This window comes from Neoarius graeffei, chromosome 15, assembly GCF_027579695.1.
Source record: "Neoarius graeffei isolate fNeoGra1 chromosome 15, fNeoGra1.pri, whole genome shotgun sequence".
NCBI classification, from domain to species: Eukaryota; Metazoa; Chordata; class Actinopteri; order Siluriformes; family Ariidae; genus Neoarius; species Neoarius graeffei.
The window spans coordinates 30,554,390-30,577,222 of NC_083583.1; the positions used below are offsets into that span (position 1 = coordinate 30,554,390).

At 41.9% G+C, this 22,833-nt stretch overlaps 1 protein-coding gene across 3 annotated transcripts in view; it reads right to left on the reverse strand.

The window, feature by feature from the left end:
* efl1 (elongation factor like GTPase 1) overlaps window positions 1-22,833 on the reverse strand; it is a 343,260-nt gene that overhangs the window by 275,417 nt on the left and 45,010 nt on the right. For all 3 annotated transcript variants that reach the window (XM_060941122.1, XM_060941123.1, XM_060941121.1), the window contains 3 exons: window positions 15,054-15,133; window positions 12,982-13,118; window positions 10,766-10,888 (listed from right to left, as the gene is read on the reverse strand). In XM_060941122.1, coding sequence (XP_060797105.1) covers window positions 10,766-10,888; window positions 12,982-13,118; window positions 15,054-15,133 — 340 coding nt within the window. The remainder of the gene's footprint in view (window positions 1-10,765; window positions 10,889-12,981; window positions 13,119-15,053; window positions 15,134-22,833) is intronic.

Consider the following 22,833-nt stretch of genomic DNA (forward strand, 5'->3'; position numbering starts at 1 on the left):
TTGTGCATTTTTCACCAGTTTTTTTTTTTTTTGTTGCCATATGGCCAGCATGGCCTATGATCTTACATTATCCTAATAATATCCTGTTTCATGTTTTACTGTCAGAGTGCCACACCAGCAGTTAGCCATCTCGCTATCCCAAGTGATAAATTCACACTAGCGACAGCCTGGCTTTAACAGAGCACTAAAAATCCAAAAGCAATGCTAGCATAAATCATCATCAGTATGTCATCATACTGATCAGACAAACAGCAGCTACATGGAAAGTAACGACTTTCAGGACAATAACACACCATAATAAGGAAAGGCATTTTTCCGATTTTCACCAGCACTGTGGTAGACCTCACTTCTATTACTGTTATTTATACTGACTAATAAAATTAACTTTGATTTGTCCCATCATTTCTTTTTACTCAAGGGTTTGGTCAAGCCTTCAGATTTGAACTAGTTGCACGTCCAGCACCAGTCAAACATTTGGACACACTTTCACCGTGGGTGGCACGGTGGTGTAGTGGTTAGCACTGTTGCCTCACAGCAAGAAGGTTATGGGTTCGAGCCAAGTGGCTGACGGGGGCCTTTCTGTGTAGAGTTTGCATGTTCTCCCCGTGTCTGCCCGGGTTTCCCCTACAGTCCAAAGACATGCGGTTAGGTTAACACGGGGCGGCCTTGGGCTGAAGTGCCTTTGAGCAAGGCACCTAACCCCGAACTGCTCCCTGGGTGCTGTAGCATAGCTGCCCACTGTTCTGGGTACGTGTGTGCGCTCATTGCTGTGTTCACTGCTTCAGAGGGGTTAAACGCAGAGGAGAAATTTCACTGTGCTTGAGTGTACGCATGATAAATAAAGTTGCTCTTCTTCTTCATCAGAATTAGTGTGTCCAAACTTTTGGCAGGTACTCTACACGTCAACCCATGAGTTTTGTCAAACTAGTACGGCGAAACATGGTGGTGGTGGGAATCCTGGAACTGCAAATCGGATTTAACCAATTCAATTGAACTCAACACCAAGCAAGCGCTCCTTCTCTCGTTTCAACCATTACAAAAGGAATCTTTTTTAAATCTATATTTTGCTTGAAGTGCTTTACCAGCATTCGTATTTCACGCTGCTCCAAATATGGATGCATTTAAGTCAGCTAACTAATGCATATTTTTTTGGACTTTCATTAAATAATGTTGTTGTCTGATTAGTCATTATTGCTCATTTGTGATGTAATAGTACTGTGCCTTGTGCCAGGAGTCACTTTTCATCTAGTTTGGTGGCCCCACGAGGCCACCAATCACTTGCATTTAAAAACAAGTGTATGACGACACAAAATGAGCATATTTACACACCCAGTCAAATTGCTGCACCAATGCATAACTGCACAGATGTGGCTGTCCCTGTATCCCAGTGCACACAGCTCTGTTTATCCCTCATGTACCGGTATTCTGAAACATTATCGGAGTTCCTTCAGCACCCTGCATGTCCTCCTCACTCAGATAAAAGAAACACTCTTGAAGCACGTCAGTATCATTTAACTTTCCACCCACCAAAGGCCTTTTACTAAGACACAGTCACGTCGATGCCGTCCAAAATAACACGCTTGACAGGATTATAAAAGTCCTCATAAAAGAAGAACATGACAGGAGGTCACTGCTGCACAGCTGATAAAAGCCCAGGGCCGAGAGTCTAATCGCTGAGGGGATTCCTTTATACTGCACAGTGCACAAAACACACAAGGCAAACTGTTCAGACACCAAAGGGGGGGGACCCACTCAGGTGTGTTGTTCAACTTTCATACAAATGATCAGTCTCGAGTATATTTATTTATATTTAAACAAAAAAAAGGGGGGGGGGGGCGTGAAGGTAAACACAGCATGTCTATATCATTTTCTGGGGGACAGCAGATCCAACTAAGCTCATCTTTCCACCAGACTCACAGTCGCACCATGAGTGAGGAGCGCGGTTCTCCAACAAAAAACCTTTGAAGAGCCACTGGCAAAGACGCAACATGAAAAACAAGAGCATGAGCAGTGAAGGCTGTCCAGAACAAACAGCTTTTATGCATCTAATTATGAAAATCATTTTAAAACAAAGAGAGAGAAGAAAAATACTTTGACCAACAAGGTGTGTGTATCACAGGCTAATCAAATATGAAGTGAAAAAAATAAAACACGCACAATCAGTCCTGTACATTAGAGTCTGGTGGTAAGTCATAATGCCTGATAATAAAAAGCTGATTGATTGAATGATGGATGGATGAATCTTTGTCATCCACCTGTACGTTCAGAATGTACATTTGAACGAAATTTAATTCCACTGGTTTATGTCAATATCACTGCTGCATAGAACTATTGCACATAGTCCGGTAAACAAAATGTCAAATTTTACGATTAGATACTTCGGGGGCAAAAAAAACCAAAACTTGAATAACATATACTAACTATGCTACGTATAATAAATATACTGCACAACAAGCACTGCCAGGCAAAACAAACCTCACCTGGCAGCACTAATTTTATACCTATATTTTGATATAGGTATAATCATAAATCATATATGCCCCCAATAAAGATTGACGACTTCACCCTCAAGCGAGCCAAGAAGTTTACATACCTTGGTGGTGTTATGTCAGAAGATGCCTCGTCAGACTCTGACGTCAAACAGAATTTCCTGTGGTGCAGCTGCATTCAAGTCCTTAAGCTCAAGAGTATGGACTTGGGAAGGACTTACCCTGTCTACTAAGCTCACTGTCTATAAAGCTCTTGTCTTACCATCCTTGCTGTATGGCAGTGAGACTTGGCCAACTCTCTCACACCATCTCAAAAGACTGGACGCATTCCATCAGCGTTCTCTACACCAGATACTTAAAATCAGATGGTGGCACAAGAAGAAAAAACAGAGAAGTCCTCAATAGAGCAAAGACCTCCACCATTGAGACTATGATTCGCAGCAATAGACTCCAGTGGCTGGGACACGTATGTCGTATGGAGGACAATCGCATCGCCAAACAACTGCTATTTGGCAAGATGGCAGAAGGCAAGAGAAGCAGAGGTCGCCCAAGGAAACAATGGACGGATTGCATCAAAGAAGACCTGAAGGCATTTGGGTTCAACTTGGCCTCATGGCACAACCTCACCGCAGACAGGGATGCCTGGCATAACCAGACAAAAAGAGGCCGTGTCCACGCTGAGGAACAGCTTGACCTTAGATCTCAAAGCCGCCGTCAAAGACGTCGACTGAGAGACTCCGCTCGTCATTCGAGACGCGGACCATAGAGAGAGAGATTTTGATAATGGTAATATTTCTCAATCAGCAGCTGTCAGGTTATAGTCCTATGAAAATCCATGACCTTGAGTTTGACATTTCAAAGTCAAGTCAAATGTCATGGTGGCAACTGAAAGCCCATATGGAACTTCTTATATGTTGATAATGGCAAATATCTGGCCATCATGAACCATTTTATAGTTATAGCCCTTTGAAAACCCATGACCTTCAGTTTGACCTTTCAAGGTCAAAGATCATGGTGCCAAATGAAAGCCCATATGGCACTTCCTACAAGTTGATAATGGTAAATATCTGTCTACCATCAACCGTTTTCAAGTTCCAGCCCTCTGAAAATCCATGACCTTGACCTTTCAAGGTCAAAGATCATGGTGCCAAATGAAAGTCTATATGGGAGTTTCTATATGCTCATAATAGTAAGTATCTGTCTATCGGCAATCATTTTTGAGTTACGATGGAAAAATGTTTTGACCGAAAGGTTGAGCTTTCCGGTGATCTTGACCCGATTACCCCAAAATGTAATCAGGTAAATCTAAGGACCATTGCCCACCTACCCTGAAAATTTGAAGTCAATCGATGCAACCATCTAGACGCTAGATTGTTAACAGACAGATACACACGCACAAACAAACCTCACTGACTACAATACCACGCCCCACTTACTCCGTCGCAGGCAAGTTAATAAAAGGATTTATAGCAGCATGTAGGATATTGCACATATTCTGGACAGCGAGGTTCTTATCCAGATATACAGTAGGGGATTATTTAGAGTTCAGGAGTCTGATGGCTTGGGGGAAGAAGCTGTTACAGAACCTGGTTGTTCTGCTCCGGATACTGCGGAACCTCTTACCAGAGGGCAGCACGGAGAACAGTCCATGATGTGGATGGATGGGGTCTTTTCTAATGTTCTGAGCCCTGGTCAGACAGCGCTCAACTGCAGTGTCTTGGATGGAAGGCAGAGACGTCTGGATTATCTTTTCCACTGTCCTCACCACTCTTTGCACAAATCTTCCAGTCTGAGGCTTTGCAGTCCCCCAAACCAGACAAAGATGCAGCTGGTCGGTTCACTCTCTATGGTGCTCCTATAGAGAGTAGTGAGGGTTTTTTTTTTTTTTGGGGGGGGGGATGTTTTCATCTGGTGCAGAAAATGCAGGCACTTCTGTGCTCTCTTCGCAAGAGAGGCGATGTTGAGGGACCAAGTCAGATTGTCTGTGATCTGCACCCCCAGGAACTTGGTGCTGCTGGCTAACTTCACTGCGGGGTCATTTATGAGAAGTGGTGTGTGACTGTGCCGATTTCTCCTTCAGCCCACAACGATCTCTTTTGTTTTTAACATTCAGGACCAGGTTCTTTTCATTGCACCAGTCTCACCTCCTCCCTGCAGGCCTGTTCATCGTCATCCTGAATGAGGCCCACCACTGTCAGGTCATCTGCATACTTCACAATGTGATTTGTACTGAACCTGGCACAGCAGTCATGGGTCATCAGGGTGAACGGTAATGGACTCCGGACACAGCCCTGAGGGGAGCCGGTAGACAGATGTTTCCAGCCCATACAGATTGGGGTTTGTTCATTGGAAAGTCCAGTAACCAGTGACACAGGGGTGTGTTGAGGCCCAAGAGGCCTGTACTGAACCTGGCATAGCTGGGGGATGATCGCGTTAAACACCGAACTGAAGTTCAGAAACAATATTCGCACAAGTGGTGGTGTTCTCCAGATGTGCCAGGCTCAGGTGGAGTGCAGTGGATATAGCATCCTCTGTGGAGCGGTAGGCAAACTGGAACAAGTCAAATGTGGGGGTGGGGAGCCTGGAGATGATATGGGCTTTAACCAGTCTCTCAAAGCACTTCTTCATTATGGATGCGAGTGCAACTGGGTGGTAATCATTTAAACATGTAACTGGGGGGGGTTTTGGCACTAGGATTATAGTAGCTGCCTTGAAGCATGACGGAACTACAGACTTGCTCAGCAAGGTGTTAAAGATGTCTGTGAGGACTGAAGCCAGCTGATCTGCACATTCCTCGAGCACCCATCCTGGAATGTTATCGGGATCCGCTGCCTTTTATAATAATTCCCGTTTATAATAATTCCTATAAATTGTGTGCATTTACAGAAAGGCACCCTTCCTAGAATGACTTTTCCTATGACCAAAAGAAATCCATTATGTTTTTTTTTTTTTAACTTATTTCAATTAAATCTTTAACCTTTACCTGTTGTTGCTGTTTGTTTGCTATTTTGACACATTTAAAGAAAGTCAATTTGCTGTTTGGCCTTTTTTGTCTTTAACTGGACCAGGCATGTATATAACTCAATGAAGATATTTAAAAATCTCTCACAATCCTCCTCTTTCCCACACTCAGTATTATTCTGAGCCACCATCATAAGAGATGTGCAGATCTCTGTACTTCAGATTTCTGCTGTCCATAAAAGTACTGGATATTAAAGCCCAACTGATAAAGGGTTTTTGGCACTGATACAGATACAAATTAAAAAAGGTTTGTGATTTCCAATAACCAACGTTATTGGCCAATACCCACCCGTGGAAGGAAAAAAAAAATTCAAATAGAAACGTTTTAAAATACTGCGAATAGTACAAAAATACTCAAGCAGGCTCAAATATACATTTAAAAAGTTGAACCATGAACACAACATCCATACTGTTTATCCATCGGGCCTGCAGGGGACGCAGGAGCCAATCCCAGCTGACTTCAGGCGAGAAGTGGGACACACCTTGGGCAGGGCAAGCTCTGGCAAATGTTCTAACAAAACAAAAAGACAAAAAACACAAACACTTCTTCCGGCTGCTCCCGTTAGGGGTCGCCACAGTGGATTGGTTCTGCATATTTGATTTGGCATCGGTTTTACACTGGATGCCCTTCCTGATGCAACCCTCCCCAGTCTATCTGGGCTTGGGACCAGCACCAAGTACGCACTGGCTTGTACGACGCCAGTGGCTGGGTATTTTACCTAACCTGCATGTCTTTGAATTGTGGGAGGAAACCCACGCAGACACGGGGAGAACATGAAAACTGCACACAGAAAGGGCCCCTGGGCTCGAACTCAGAACCTTCTTGCTGTGAGGACACAGTGCTAACCACTACACCACTGTAATGCAAAAAATACCCAAGAGACTCTTACTGAACAAACTACAGCAGAGAGAGACAGACACAGCTGGCTGAACTCGTGAGACACGAGAAAACACACACACACACACACACACAAAACACGCTATGGAGTGTGAACCTGAACTTGAAAGAGCAAAAGCTTCAAGTCCAGGATGGAGCCGTTTCTGAGGCGTTGTTTTGGTTTCGTCGAGTTTGTGAAAGTGTGCTGAAAAGCATGGACTGAATAAACACAAGCGTGCAGCTCAGCTGAAATTGTGCCTCTCTCCACACCCTCACACAGTGGGGTCTACACAAATAAACACGCTGCATCCACAGGCTAGCTAATAAACGTCACTGTTGAAACTTTGCTCCTGAAGATTAGCTTGCATCAGCTAACTTAACATGCTAACTGCTAAATGACGCCCATCTTGCCCTCTCGGTTGTTGGATTTGTGCGTGAGGATGTGAGGGAAATTTAATGGACGAACATTATTATTCTCTGTTTCTCTGTATGCTGAGTTAAAGTGGCTTAGCGTACTGAGAAGACAGATGTTTTCCACATGCTGTAATCGCCTTTCTGTGGCCTTGGCTGGTGATAAGCAGGGTGTCGGAGTTCCTGCACATAGCAAAGCATGCCAGGTGCACGCTTTAACAAAGCTTCATAGAAAATCTTGAGCCAATCACGTGACGACACAAGCAGTAAGTGAATGCCTTTAGAGTATATAGATAACAGCCACTAAAACACAATTCGGAGCACGCGCGTACTCTCGCATCACTAGAGGTGGTGTTCTGCTTTAATTTTCTTTCTTTCCTCTCTTATACATCTTTTATATGATCTACTATAATAAATAACTGCAAAGACAACTGCTAAGCGTTCTGAAGTGTTTATTAGAAGTTTCCATTACAAGGACTTGTACTGTATGAATGGCAGTTAATAGCTGCGTGTGTGAAATAACAGGATTTGCTCCTGAGTGTGTTTGATCATGCTTGTGACCTATAAATGTGATACTGTAGGATGCCAGCTAGATTACTGACTTGGACAACAAAAATTTGACATGGAGATTTCTTAGTAAACAAGCACAAAAGGCCTATCGAATACAACCCCGATTCCAAAAAAGTTGGGACAAAGTACAAATTGTAAATAAAAACGGAATGCAATGATGTGGAAGTTTCAAAATTCCATATTTTATCCAGAATAGAACATAGATGACATATCAAATGTTTAAACTGAGAAAATGTATCATTTAAAGAGAAAAATTAGGTGATTTTAAATTTCATGACAACAACACATCTCAAAAAAGTTGGGACAAGGCCATGTTTACCACTGTGAGACATCCCCTTTTCTCTTTACAACAGTCTGTAAACGTCTGGGGACTGAGGAGACAAGTTGCTCAAGTTTAGGGATAGGAATGTTAACCCATTCTTGTCTAATGTAGGATTCTAGTTGCTCAACTGTCCTAGGTCTTTTTTGTCGTATCTTCCGTTTTATGATGCGCCAAATGTTTTCTATGGGTGAAAGATCTGGACTGCAGGCTGGCCAGTTCAGTACCCGGACCCTTCTTCTACGCAACCATGATGCTGTAATTGATGCAGTATGTGGTTTGGCATCGTCATGTTGGAAAATGCAAAGTCTTCCCTGAAAGACACGTTGTCTGGATGGGAGCATATGTTGCTCTAGAACCTGGATATACCTTTCAGCATTGATGGTATCTTTCCAGATGTGTAAGTTGCCCATGCCACACGCACTAATGCAACCCCATACCATCAGAGATGCAGGCTTCTGAACCGAGCGCTGATGATAACTTGGGTCGTCCTTCTCCTCTTTAGTCCGAATGACACGGCGGCCCTGATTTCCATAAAGAACTTCAAATTTTGATTCGTCTGACCACAGAACAGTTTTCCACTTTGCCACAGTCCATTTTAAATGAGCCTTGGCCCAGAGAAGACGTCTGCGCTTCTGGATCATGTTTAGATACGGCTTCTTCTTTGAACTATAGAGTTTTAGCTGGCAACGGCAGATGGCACGGTGAATTGTGTTCACAGATAATGTTCTCTGGAAATATTCCTGAGCCCATTTTGTGATTTCCAATACAGAAGCATGCCTGTATGTGATGCAGTGCCGTCTAAGGGCCCGAAGATCACGGGCATCCAGTATGGTTTTCCGGCCTTGACCCTTACGCACAGAGATTCTTCCAGATTCTCTGAATCTTTTGATGATATTATGCACTGTAGATGATGATATGTTCAAACTCTTTGCAATTTTACACTGTCGAACTCCTTTCTGATATTGCTCCACTATTTGTCGGCGCAGAATTAGGGGGATTGGTGATCCTCTTCCCATCTTTACTTCTGAGAGCCGCTGCCAGTCCAAGATGCTCTTTTTATACCCAGTCATGTTAATGACCTATTGCCAATTGACCTAATGAGTTGCAATTTGGTCCTCCAGCTGTTCCTTTTTTGTACCTTTAACTTTTCCAGCCTCTTATTGCCCCTGTCCCAACTTTTTTGAGATGTGTTGCTGTCATGAAATTTCAAATGAGCCAATATTTGACATGAAATTTCAAAATGTCTCACTTTCGACATTTGACATGTTGTCTATGTTCTATTGTGAATACAATATCAGTTTTTGAGATTTGTAAATTATTGCATTCCGTTTTTATTTACAATTTGTACTTTGTCCCAACTTTTTGGGAATCGGGGTTGTAGAACCTTCATCACCTTCATAAAGAAAACAGCATTAACCTTCAACTGAGGTTCACAAGCATGCTGGCATATGTGGCACGTTTCTGCTCACCGCTTATGCAGTGACTCCTTCACGCTGACTGGCAGCTGTGCAACTCGGAACAAAGGCACCTTATCGGCCTCTGATTGGCCTCATTTCGCTCGATGATCATGATAAAGTCATTAAGCACCATTATCGGCTGATATCAGCTTCTTGACATATTGGTCAGGCCTGACTAGGTAGTTTGGCTCAAGAATTTGAAGGCGTTGTTTAAATCTTGCTTTTGAAAAATGTTCGTATTTTCAGCAACATTGTACAAGAAAAGATCCACATTAGACATTTCAGCAAGTGAAGGTCACAGAAAAATCCTCATTTCATTTGCACGAAGGTTCAATTTTGCAAATTATTCTTCTTTTATAATAATGTTTGCGAGGTCTTTGTTCAGAACAGACAGTAAAACGGTCTCTCGCCGAGCTAAAGAACGGGAATATCAGCTTCTGGAACAGTGGGGATTAGTTCGAGCACCGTGAGGACGAGTCAGTTTAGCAGACACGCGGGCAGGAGCAGATGCTGATGAGCTGAGTGACAGACTTTTATTACTCAGTTATTATATTCTCACACCAGAGAGAGAGAGAGAGAGAGAGAGAGAGAGAGAGAGAGAGAGAGACTAATCTGGAGTGAAAGGAAGAACAGACCAGTTTAAAACAACTTTCTGATGAACTCATCACTTTTTTTCCTTCAACCTCAATCCTTTTATTTGTTTAGTTATTTTAAATTCCTTTTCTTTCTTCTAACCTTTGTTTTTTTTCCCTTCTTTCAACATTTTTTTCCATATATTTTTCCTCCTTCCTTCCCTCTTTTCAGCCTTCCTTCCTTCCAGCCTACTTCCTTTTCTTTCTTTTAACTTTTTCCTTGCCTGCCTTTTTTCTAAATGTCATCATTTTTCTTCAACCTTCTTTCTTCCTTCCATCTTTTCATCCTTTTCTTTCTTTTGTCTTTTTTCTAACCTCATCCTCTTTCAACTTGTCTTTTCCTTTTCTTTGATTTTTTTACATCTTTTTCTTCCTCCCCTCTTTTCAGCCTTCCTTCCTTCCAACCGCCATCCTTTTTTATTCTTTTAACTTGTCTTTTCCTTTCTTTCCACTTGTCTACCTTTAACCTGACTTTTTCAATCCTTTTTTCTTTCTTTTAATTTGCCTTTTGTACTTAGCTCCATCTTTCTTCTTTTTTTTTTTTTTAACTTAACCTACATTTATCTAGATTTTATTCTGTACTTGAGCTGCTCCAACACCTGAGTTTCCCCTCATGAGGATCAATAAAGGAACACCTTTTCCTGCCAATTTTTCTTCCTTTCCTCCCGTCCTTTCTATCAGGGACTCCTGTATACGGTGTAATAGACCACGCCGAGAGGATGGTGCGTTTATAAAGAATGTAAATTCGCTCATCACCCTGGGACTCAACAGCCACCCACTTCGTCTCTTCTTCTCCCTCCGTCATTACAACAGACGACATTATCTGTGCTCTGGATTTGCAAACATGCACTTCCCTGCGTGACTAACTGTTCAGTTATTTCATCTAAATTCAGATTTTTCCTCCTCCCGTCTCTCCACCGGTCAGGGACGAAACGGACTCGCCTGTATTCCTCGTTATCTCTCACACCCGTCTCACTCTCACTCACCTTTTTTCAGCTGCTGTGTTTTTTCAGGCAGGGAGTCGAACCTGCGCATGCCCACACTCATCAGCTTCTCCACCCTCTCACAGCTCACCTCAGTGGGAGCCGGCAACTTCTCACACACCATCGCTGAACCATGGAGTTAACAACCAATACACACTCTGTGATGGTCTCTCTCTCTCTCTCACACACACACACACACACACACACACTCAGTGCAGCTGGGAATGAATGGTAAAGCTGGTGGTGGAAAGAGCGCAGAGCACCTGTAGTGAAGGTGTTAATTACACACCGTGTGGAAGGAACTTCCTTTAAATCAGGTGCTGCACAAGAAAACCGTTCACAAGTCTGACAGTTCTTCACAAGAACTTCTGCCATCATCTCAACGTTTCTGTCCCTAATGCCAGTGCCTGCCTGCCTGCCTGCAGTCCTTTTCCTAGAACAGTCATCATGTTTTCTTTTTCTACCACAGAAGTTGCCCAAAGCTAACAATCTGTATTGATTTAAAATTATACTTCATACTTTTAGCCATTTAGACAGACTTTTAATGTTGTAGAACCACGAGGCAGTGGTACACAAGTCACTTCTCACTCATTATTTCCCATCTTTCATCTTCTTTCTCTCTTTTAACCTGCGTCACTTCCTGACCAAACTTTTAACCTCTTTCTTTCCATCTTTCTAGATCCTTTTTTTATTTGCACCTTTCTTTCTTCTATTTGTTTATTTTTTTCCTCTTTACTTTCTCCAAACCCGAAATCCCTTTCATCCTTTGTTTTCTTGCTTTTTTTAAATCCACATCTTCCCTTCTTTAAAACTGCTTCTCTTTATTTCCTTTTTTTTTTCCTCTGTTTGGTTCTGTCCTTTCATTCAAAGCATTCTTTTTCTACATTTTGTTCATTTCCCCCCTTTCTTTCTTTCCTTCCTTCCTTCAACCACAAAATTCCCTTCATCCTTTGTTTTCTTGTTTATCCACATCTTCCTTTCTTCAATACCGCTTCTCTTTCTTTCCTTCCTTCCTTCTCTTCCCTGACTTTTTTTTCCCTTTCTCCATTTGGTCATCTGCTCTCTTTCATTCAAAACATTTTCTTTCTCTCAAACCCAAAATCCCTTTCATCCTTTGTTTTCTTGCTTTTTTTAATCCACATCTTCCCTTCTTTAAAACTGCTTCTCTTTCTTTCCTTATTTTTTCCTCTCTTTGGTTGTCTGTCTTTTCATTCAAAGCATTCTTTTTCTACATTTTTTCTTCATTTCCCCCCTTTCTTTCTTTCCTTCCTTCCTTCAACCACAAAATTCCCTTCATCCTTCGTTTTCTTGTTTATCCACATCTTCCTTTCTTCAATATCGCTGCTCTTTCTTTCCTTCCTTTCTTCTCTTCCCTGACTTTTTTTTCCCCTTTCTCCATTTGGTCATCTGCTCGCTTTCATTCAAAACATTTTCTCTTTCTCTCAAACCCAAAATCCCTTTCATCCTTTGTTTTCTTGCTTTTTTTAATCCACATCTTCCCTTCTTTAAAACTGCTTCTCTTTCTTTCCTTATTTTTTCCTCTCTTTGGTTGTCTGTCTTTTCATTCAAAGCATTCTTTTTCTACATTTTTTTTTCATTTCCCCCTTTCTTTCTTTCTTTCCTTCCTTCCTTCAACCACAAAATTCCCTTCATCCTTCGTTTTCTTGTTTATCCACATCTTCCTTTCTTCAATATCGCTTCTCTTTCTTTCCTTCTCTTCCCTGAGTTTTTTTTCCTTTCTCCATTTGGTCGTCTGCTCTCTTTCATTCAAAACATTTTCTCTTTCTCTCAAACCAAAAATTAAATTTCATCCTTTGTTCTCATTCTTTTTTTACCCATATCTTCATTTCTTCAATCCAGTTTCTATTTCTTTCTTTCCTTCCCTTCTTTCAACCCAAAAATTCCTTTCATCCTTTGTTTCCTTGCCTTTTCTGTCCATATTTTCCTCTCTTTAATAACACTGTTTCTCTTTCTTTCCTTCCTTTCTCCCTGTTTGTCTGTCCTTTTTTCATTCTTTCTAGTTATTGACTGTGGTTCTGTTCTTAGCAGAATGTTCTGTTTTGTACTTTCAAGTTCCTCAAGTTGCTCCAAACCCCCCAAAAAACTTTTTGCGTGAGATATGGATTTCTAGCATTAATGTTCCCACTGATTACAGCCAGAAAGATTAGTAATGATGGGATAAGAACAGTTCGCCGTGACGCTGCTATAGCAAAGGATACAGAGCACTGCCTGAGACACGGGCAGCCACTGACTGCAGATGGCACACAGGAGCACTTTCGGGTCAGAGTGGCGAAGGTCTCGGGCCATGATCTTTAACCCCAACGAGGTCACCATCTTCTCCACCTTCTCTTTGTCTCTGTGTTAAAACAGTATTTACAGACAAGTATCGGTTACTGCTGGGCCTGTCAGACATTAACAGCAATTAACATACAATGAAAAGACAAACCGTGTCCGAAATCGCTCCCTAATCACTATATAGTGGACTACATAGTGAGCTCGCCATTTTGTAGTGCTGTCCGAATGTATAGTGAGGATTACAACACCCTACATAGTGCACTCAAAGTATCCCACAATGCATCACGAAAAGTAGTGTACAACCGATGGTCACTAACCAAGCAATATATCCCATCATGCACTGTGGTTGCGCTGAAAGAAAAAAAAAAAAAGTCTCAAATTTGATTGAATAAAAGGCAGCGGCAAAGAAGAAAGTACTCAGCCTTGATTTTAAAGAACTGAGAGATGCAGCAGACGCAGAGTACTTTGTATTTATTAATGTGGGAAATACGTTCAGTATAATATGGATTTATCACAAAAATACATGCATTTTTTTTTTCGCAGTCCGGTTTCCATCAAATCCTGCGCTCTGATTGGCTGGCGAGCGGGGCCATATCCTACGGTACAGACCCCAGTTACGGACCTCTGGCGACTCGCGCATTCACAACAACAAACATGGTAGCATTTTTTGTCAACATTTATCTTTTTTTTTATATAAGATTTATTTATAAGATTATCAAAAATCTTATAAATTTTTGCCAGCATTTCTCAGGAGAATAGCATTAATTTTACAGCATGGATAGCGATAACGACAGTGTTCACAGCGAAAGCGAGTTTTACTACCCTGAGGAAGAAGAAATAAAAGAAAACATTTCAGGAGAAAGCTAAAAACCTCTAACTTGCTAACGCCAAGCAAAAACATGGCTGAATCCTGAATGACTCCTATTTGTATAAATAGGGGACTACATAGGCAGCAAAATGCAGTTTTTTTTCCTGCCATGGAAGTGCACTTGTATACCGAGGAGGAAGCAATTTGCATTACAGCCGTGAATGAGGATTTAAAATGGCGCCTCGGCTCGGTTTTCCCTTTCGGGCGCTCTCGTTTTCTGTTGGAATTTGGTAAAGAAAAAAATAAATATTATTTACCAGCTTAAGGTCGGTCCGTATGGTGAAATACCATGACCCCGGCCTCGCTCAGTACTTTCAAGACCTCGGTCACGGTATTTCACAATACGGACCTCCCAGCTGGTAAATAACATGCATGTATTTATTATTTTGAAAACCCACCAACCGACTGATCTGGCACGTTTTAATTGTGCGACAGTAATGACGTAAATAACAGCGCAACAGAGTAGTGCCCAAAAGTGTAGGGTTTTTTTTTCCCCTTTTTATCAATGAGCTCATTCTATATAGTAATTCCCTATATAGTGAGTAGGGATTAGTGAATGAGTGAGTGATTTCGGACACAGGGAAAGTATGATAGTGATAAGATGATAGTGACATTTACACTCCAAATAATCAAGTAATAACCTGGCAGGCAGGCAGGCAGACAGACAGAGTTTCAAGTTTATGTGTCATGTGCACAAAATGTCAGGGAGAGGTGTACAATGAAATGCTTGTTTTAAGGCTCAGGTATTTTACAGCTGCACAACACAAACTACACAAGATTCAGGGGAAAGAGAAAAAGAGGGAGGGGGGAATTTTTTTTTTTTACAGATACAATAAATATATAAAATATGCAGTATACATTAGGTATACAGGTTATGTATGGCTAATAAATAGGTAAGTAAAGTGCAGGTCCTAACTGTAGACAGAGGTTATCTGTTGCCATGGTAACATTTAAAATGTTAACGCCTAATCATATGCATGTTTCATTCAGACTACATGCAGCAGAAAAAAAAATAAAGAACTGCATAACTAAAGATTTTCAGCAGCTTGCGGAGTTGACAGCAAATACATAAAGAGCTCGACTGAAATCTGCAGATTTAATAAAATCCTGTGTTTTTCAGCTTGTTACCTTCTGATAACCACAGCGTCATACAAACTCCAGATATTGTCCAGGACCAGCTGAACAAAAAGCGGCTTTTTTCCTTTAGACTGGAGGGAAAGAAAAAGAAAGGCACGCAAATTACCACATCACACAAGCAATAGCATCTGATAAATTGTCAAAATCAGCCACCTCTTTATTTCATCCATTACTCAGCTGATGAGTATTAAAGCATGGACTACTTAAACAGATCAGAGACATGCATTTATAATCTGCGAGATCATTAAAAAAAATTTTTTAATTATTGTGTGATGCCACATTTTTCATTCCAACAGGGAAACCATGTGTGCTGCCAACACTGCTGCATTTCAGACAAAACTAAATGTTCCTGTTTGATTTTTTTTTTTTCATCTGACCACAAGGTCTTCAAGCATGAAGAGCTCAATAAAGGTAAAGTATAAATCAGGAAAATAGCTGAATTTGAGCTGCTGGATGAACAGGTCTGTTTGTTAACCAAGCAAATATGAAGGATTCAGGAGTATCCAGTGGTGTGACGCAACTGTATCTACAAACCTAAATTACATCATGATGCTTTGAAATAAATTTTCCACAGTGAGGAATAATAGTTGATACCACATTACTGTTAAATTCACACAAACTGATAGATCAGACGGTGTTGATTTATGTCATCTTCTGGAACAGCATGGCTCTGACGACAGGGTCGGCTGTAAGGCATTACAGTAATTTTATAATATTTTCCATTCTCTTTAACATATGTTTACAGTAATGCACTTATCCTAATGGCATCTTTCCTAGCGTATCAGCTAATTCATAGGACCTGTTTGTGGGATGTTCCACATAATCCAAGAACATAATCCAGGCATAAATAATAAATAAGTTAAAGATGTACTAATATTATACATACGGGCCACCTTTTCCATGGAATAAAAACATTTATTTTTTCGCGGTGCGGTTTCCATCAAATCCTGCGCTCTTATTGGCTGGCGAGCGGGTCCATATCCTATGGTATGGACCCCAGTTACAGACCTCTGGCGACTCGCTCGTTCACAACAACAAACATAGGAGCAATTTTTGTCAACATTTATTTTCGCATTTCTCAGGAGAATAGCATTAATTTTACAGCATGGATAGCGATAACGACAGTGTTCACAGCGAAAGCGAGTTTTACTACCCTGAGGAAGACAAAATAAAAGAAAACATTTCAGGAGAAGGGCGGCACGGTGGTGTAGTGGTTAGCGCTGTCGCCTCACAGCAAGAAGGTCCGGGTTCGAGCCCCGTGGCCGGCGAGGGCCTTTCTGTGTGGAGTTTGCATGTTCTCCCCATGTCCGCGTGGGTTTCCTCCGGGTGCTCCGGTTTCCCCCACAGTCCAAAGACATGCAGGTTAGGTTAACTGGTGACTCTAAATTGACCGTAGGTGTGAGTGTGAATGGTTGTCTGTGTCTATGTGTCAGCCCTGTGATGACCTGGCGACTTGTCCAGGGTGTACCCCGCCTTTCGCCCGTAGTCAGCTGGGATAGGCTCCAGCTTGCCTGCGACCCTGTAGAACAGGATAAAGCAGCTACAGATAATGAGATGAGATTTCAGGAGAAAGCTAAAAACCTCTAACTGTTGCTAACACCGAGCAAAAACATGGCTGAATCCTGAATGACTCCCATTTGTATAAATAGGGGACTGCATAGGCGGCAAAATGTAGTTTTTTTCCTGCCATGGAAGTGCACTTGTATACCGAGGAGGAAGCAATTTGCATTACAGCCGTGAATGAGGATTCAAAATGGTGGCTCGGCTCGGTTTTCCCTTTCGGGCGCTCTCGTTTTCTGTTAGAATTTGGTAAAGAAAAAAATAAATATATTATTTACCAGCTTAAAGGAACAGTCCACCGTACTTCCATAATGAAATATGCTCTTATCTGAATTGAGACGAGCTGCTCCATACCTCTCCGAGCTTTGCGCGACCTCCCAGTCAGTCAGACGCAGTCAGACGCGCCGTCACTCCTGTTAGCAATGTAGCTAGGCTCAGTATGGCCAATGGTATTTTTTGGGGCTGTAGTTAGATGCGACCAAACTCTTCCGCGTTTTTCCTGTTTACATAGGTTTATATGACCAGTGATATGAAACAAGTTCAGTTACACAAATTGAAACGTAGCGATTTTCTATGCTATGGAAAGTCCGCACTATAATGACAGGCGTACTAACACCTTCTGCGCACTTCGGCAGCGCATTGATCAATGCGCAATTATACGGAGCTCAGATATCAATGCGCTGCCGAAGCACGCAGAAGGTGTTAGTACGCCTGTCATTATAGTGCGGACTTTCCATAGCATAGAAAATCGCTACGTTTCAATTTGTGTAACTGAACTTGTTTCATATCACTGGTCATATAAACCTATGTAAACAGGAAAAACGTGGAAGAGTTTGGTCGCATGTAACTACAGCCCCAAAAAATACCATTGGCCATACTGAGCCTAGCTACATTGCTAACAGGAGTGACAGCGCGTCTGACTGCGTCTGACTGACTGGGAGGTCGCGCAAAGCTCGGATAGGTACGGAGCAGCTCGTCTCAATTCAGATAAGAGCATATTTCATTATGGAAGTACGGTGGACTGTTCCTTTAAGGTCGGTCCGTATGGTGAAATACCGTGACCTCGGCCTTGAATACTGACCTCGGCCCAGAGGGCCTCGCTCAGTACTTTCAAGACCTCGGGCCCGGTATTTCACCATACGGACCTCCCAGCTGGTAAACAACACATGTATTCTATTCCCTTCGCGTGGGTTTATTGATGGCATGCAATATTATCATATCACTTATCCTCCATGCATTACGCCACTCTCACCAATGGAGAAGGAGCGTGCAATATTGTTATAATATTGCACGTTGTCAAGACAACACTCATATCGGAGCTCACGCAATGACAAAACTTTTCTGCTGCACATGCGCACAATCATTTCTTTGTCGGCTGGGAGAGAGAGAAGACGGGGTTAATTCAGTGCTCGGATTAAGCACGAAATAAATAAACTGAAAACTGAAACTAAAGACGAGCTGAGCACCCTAAAGGCTACCAAAACTTCCCTGGATATTTTTCACGCATATTTACAAGAGGGGCGGCACGGTGGTGTAGTGGTTAGCGCTGTCGCCTCACAGCAAGAAGGTCCTGGGTTCGAGCCCCGGGGCCGGCGAGGGCCTTTCTGTGTGGAGTTTGCATGTTCTCCCCGTGTCTACATGGGTTTCCTCCGGGTGCTCCGGTTTCCCCCACAGTCCAAAGACATGCAAGTTAGGTTAACTGGTGACTCTAAATTGACCGTAGGTGTGAATGTGAGTGTGAATGGTTGTCTGTGTCTATGTGTCAGCCCTGTGATGACCTGGCGACTTGTCCAGGGTGTACCCCGCCTTTCGCCCGTAGGCAGCTGGGATAGGCTCCAGCTTGCCTGTGACCCTGTAGAAGGATAAAGTGGCTAGAGATAATGAGATGAGATGAGATTTACAAGAGGAAAACATACCAACGGACATCGAAAAACCAGAAGAGAGCGCAATAGCAGAAATATAGAGTTCTACTTGGAGGTGAGGAAAAGTGACGGAGACTTTTACAAGAGGACTTCATTCATGGACTTCACTCAGCAAAACCCTTTTGTTTTGAACAACTGCAATGTAACAATTAACTACGATCAAAAGTAACTCTGAACTTGAACTGTCAGCCTGTATAGAGCGTGTATCAAAGTTGGTTGTTCAGGCTTTTTGGACTTCTACCATTTTTATTGTTAGAACTTTGACTTTGTACAGTACATTGGATTGACAGAACATCGAATTACATTGGATCCGAATCAGCATTCGATATTGGCAAGTTACCCCCATGTTCTTAACTTTTTTGTAAAATCTATAATTGTTCCATCAAATGTGTATGTACTGTATAATAATAATAATAATAATAATAATATTGGCTGGCTTTTTTCATGGTATATCTGATATATTCCATTCAGCTAGAATGATACTGAACTCGTTGTCGACTCGTTCAATATCGTGCTAGCTGAATGGAATATATCTGATATATCACTAATTTAACATTAATGTCAGGAGTCATTGGTGTCAGAGCTTGCTAACAGGAAGTGCTTCTCTTGTTCACGCAACTTCATTTTACTGCATTTCCATAAAAAAACAAAAACACCTCCTGGTCCTTTTCCAATTTTCCACTTTTCAGTTTGGGTGAGCTTGTTCCCACTATAGTGGAACACGTTGTGGAATTCGGGTGTTGTGCTTTCTGAGATGCTTTTCTGCTCACCACGGTTGTAAAGAGTGACTGAGTTACTGGAACCTTCCTGGCCATCCTCCTCTGACCTTTCTCATCAAACAAGTTGTTTCTGCTGGAAGCCGTCCTCCAACTGGAACGTATCTGCTGCAGCTCAATAATGCAAATACAGCCTTAAATCGGTCTTTCTGAGGCTCAATAAGGTCAGAGTCTCTAGCCGTCTGGAGACAAAATGGCTTTAAACAGCTGCCCAAGTTCTTAGAATCAATGTGCTTGACTAGAGGTTATACACTCCGTTTGCATAATGACGGAGAAAACGACATGTGACTGTCAGAACAGAATGATCAGACGGATTGATTGGTCTGGCAGAAAGGAGAGCAGATGGATTAGTCTAGGGGATCATTCGGTTCTGTGTGTGTTCACAAATCATCTATTAAAAGCTGGGCTTCTCAACCTTTTCTGCTTTGAGGCCCACCTATTCATACTTGCAACAAGTCGGGGCACATTAAAAATAAATAAATAAATCCCCAATTATTTTGGCTCATCCATCCTATTCAAATCTAATAATCTACTGTAAAACGTATTAACAGAATGCAACATCACTGCCAGTTCCAGATGGGAGCCCAGGAATTAAATAAGTGCAATAAAAACATTGTTTTTAATTGTAGGTATTGCATTTAAAGCAGGGCTTTGAACCAGAATTTTTTTCCTATTGGTTCGTTCCGAACAGAAACGGAATTTTAACGTTTCCGGTTTTGGGTTCCACCATTAGACAGACGTTCCCGAACCGGTTAAAACAAAAAAAATTTCGTTCCCAGAACGGTTAATTACGTTCCCTGTCAGCTGTTTAACAAATGGCTATAAAATTATGTCTCTGTCTCATCCAGCTTAAGCCAAATGTAGGCTAATTCTATTACAACCTTCATTAAATAAGACAAGAAATAATTTAAAACAATTATTATTTCAAATGTTGGCGATTTGGATTCTCAGTATGTCTTCCCATCTACACAAACAGAAAAAGTGCCAAAAATGAAAGATAATTCATTTAGTGTGTTACCAAAGGCTAGTCAGGCCCTATAGAGGGCTACCGCATGACGTCACCGCGCCGCGAGATTTTGTTAGGCGCCATATTGGAAGACCAAGTACACATCTATGCAAGTACATACATACATAAAACAAACTACACCTGAAATGTAGCCAGGGCCGGTTCTGCCCTAATCTGGACCCGGGTGCAACATCGCGCAACCCCCCCCAAAAACACCAGTCTAAATCAGGACAACCATCACATAACTATAACTATAAACATTTTATATCAACTATTTTAACTAAATGGGCTATAATAAATAAGCCTGCAGGCAGTCACGGCGGGCTGCCTCAGAAAAGTAACCATTCAATGACAACTGACAGCCTGCAGCCACGGCGGGCTGCCTCAGAAAAGTAACCATTTGTCCTACCTTAAAACTTGTTTTGCATTTTCTGCCTCCTTTTTTGTATTTTCGACCCTCCGTTTATTTTCTTTCCTTTTCTGAAAACCCGATTTGTGTCCAGACATTTTGTTCTGCTACCAACGAACTAACTCGTCAGGTCTCGGCTCTCGAGCCCGCGATGATTCCCGTGGGAAGGGCAACAACTGATACATTTTTACAAACAGCCAATAGGGAGGTTGCAACATTCAGGCTCTTCTTTGCTCAGACACTCAGTAATGCTTTACTCACTTATTATCACGTGGAGACGTGATAGCAGTCCACCTTTCAGTCAGCGAACGTCACACAGGAAGTGAACCCCAGCGGGTCATAGAAACTTGTGCAGGAGAAGAATGACTTTTTTTATTTGTAGGCTATGGAAACTTTGAGGAACGAAATAAAAACCGGTATTAACCGGTTACCATTATTTTTAATAAGCGTTTCTGTTCCGGAACATAAAAAATAATAAAGTTTCTGGTTTCGTTTCTGTTCCATGTGAAATAGAAAAAGTTCCCGGTTTTCATTTTCGTTCCTTGAACCGGTTCAAAGCCCTGATTTAAAGGGCATATTCTGGACCAATTTCGCTTTTTTTTTATGAAAGTATGTCCCTTTACACACTCATCCAGAAGGGTAATTTTGCACAAGGCCATCTGTCTACAGCAGAAAAAAATAAAACGCGTCTGGAAAAATCCCAAGGGAGTCTGGAGCCAGATTCGTGACATTATCTGCGGAAGCACCAGCAGGCTGAACAAGCTTTGCACAGTTTCAGTGCACAGCCTGTGTAGCCCAAGCGCTCCCATTTCTCTCTCACTGTCCGGTCTTTTGGGAAACGATGAGTACTAATCCCATCAAGATTGGTGTTGCTACACCCTCCTACGATACATCTGTTAACCATTTTAATAATTACGTGATAACATTGAAGAAATTTGCAGAAAACCACCAGGTCGTTTTCTCATAAACAAACCAGCGCTGATGATGGATTCAGAAGGAGGCGTCCCGCAGATGACGTCACGAAAATCAATGTTTGCCGGGAAATCCAAACACCAAGTTTTTTCAGAGGCGGACCAATTCGCCTCAAATGGCTTGATTTCAACTGAATCTTTCTGGTATTGCGCAAGGTAAAAAAATTGCAGAGAATGCAGAATGTGACAGATATTTGGCCAAAGTTTAATATAAAATAGGAGAATTACATTGATCTTGCTCCTGAATTTACCCGTGATATGCACTTTAAAACTGTATGGATGTGCCAGAAGCCAACATAAAACCATGCATGCAGGTCATTCTCACTCAAAAGGGATTAATGATCCAAAAGTGGAGTCTGGTCCATTAACACAAGAACTTATTGCCATGTTTGTGTCCAGCAAACAAGCAACTTATTAAAACCGAGGAGTACACTCAGAAGAAGTGTATATAGAAACCACTCAATGAGATTAGATCCTCACATGCTAACAAAGAAGGATTTTTTTTCTGCGAGTTGGAAAATTCTCAAACTACCTGGTGCTGCAGACATTGTTCTACACAGACACACAGAGGAAAACCTGGAAGAACATGAAGGCGTACATCTTTTTATAAGTGGTTGGGTTAAAGATCTGGTGATCAGGACATTACGAGATAGACGGCGGTAGACGGATTTAAGTGTGGGAAGAGTGTTTATGAGCAGGCGTGATATTTACAAAAGCAAAAGACGTGACAGTCAAGTGCTCACCTGCTGTGTGACCACAACTTTTCGCTCACATGTATATCACCACCAAAATGCCTCATTCATCGATAACCCATTGCAAAGCATCCTGAGCTGTAGTGTGACCGTAGCTTAATGAGGCGGATGTGATGTCAGATGCAACCCAGCAATTGTACCTTACTACAAGTAAAAATGGCCTCAACCTTTTTTTTTTTCGAGGGGGATTGCAGCTGCCTACCTTCGCGGCCCAGTGGTTAAGAAACCCTATTAAAGAGTCACTCCTTTATCCGGCTTACAGGAGTTTGAGAAAGTAGTTTAAAGGAAAAGGCAACTTTTGTACAAAACCAGGTGTGTAATAGGAGAAAAACATATACGTAATCAATTCCGTTAATTATTTCCATTATATATCGA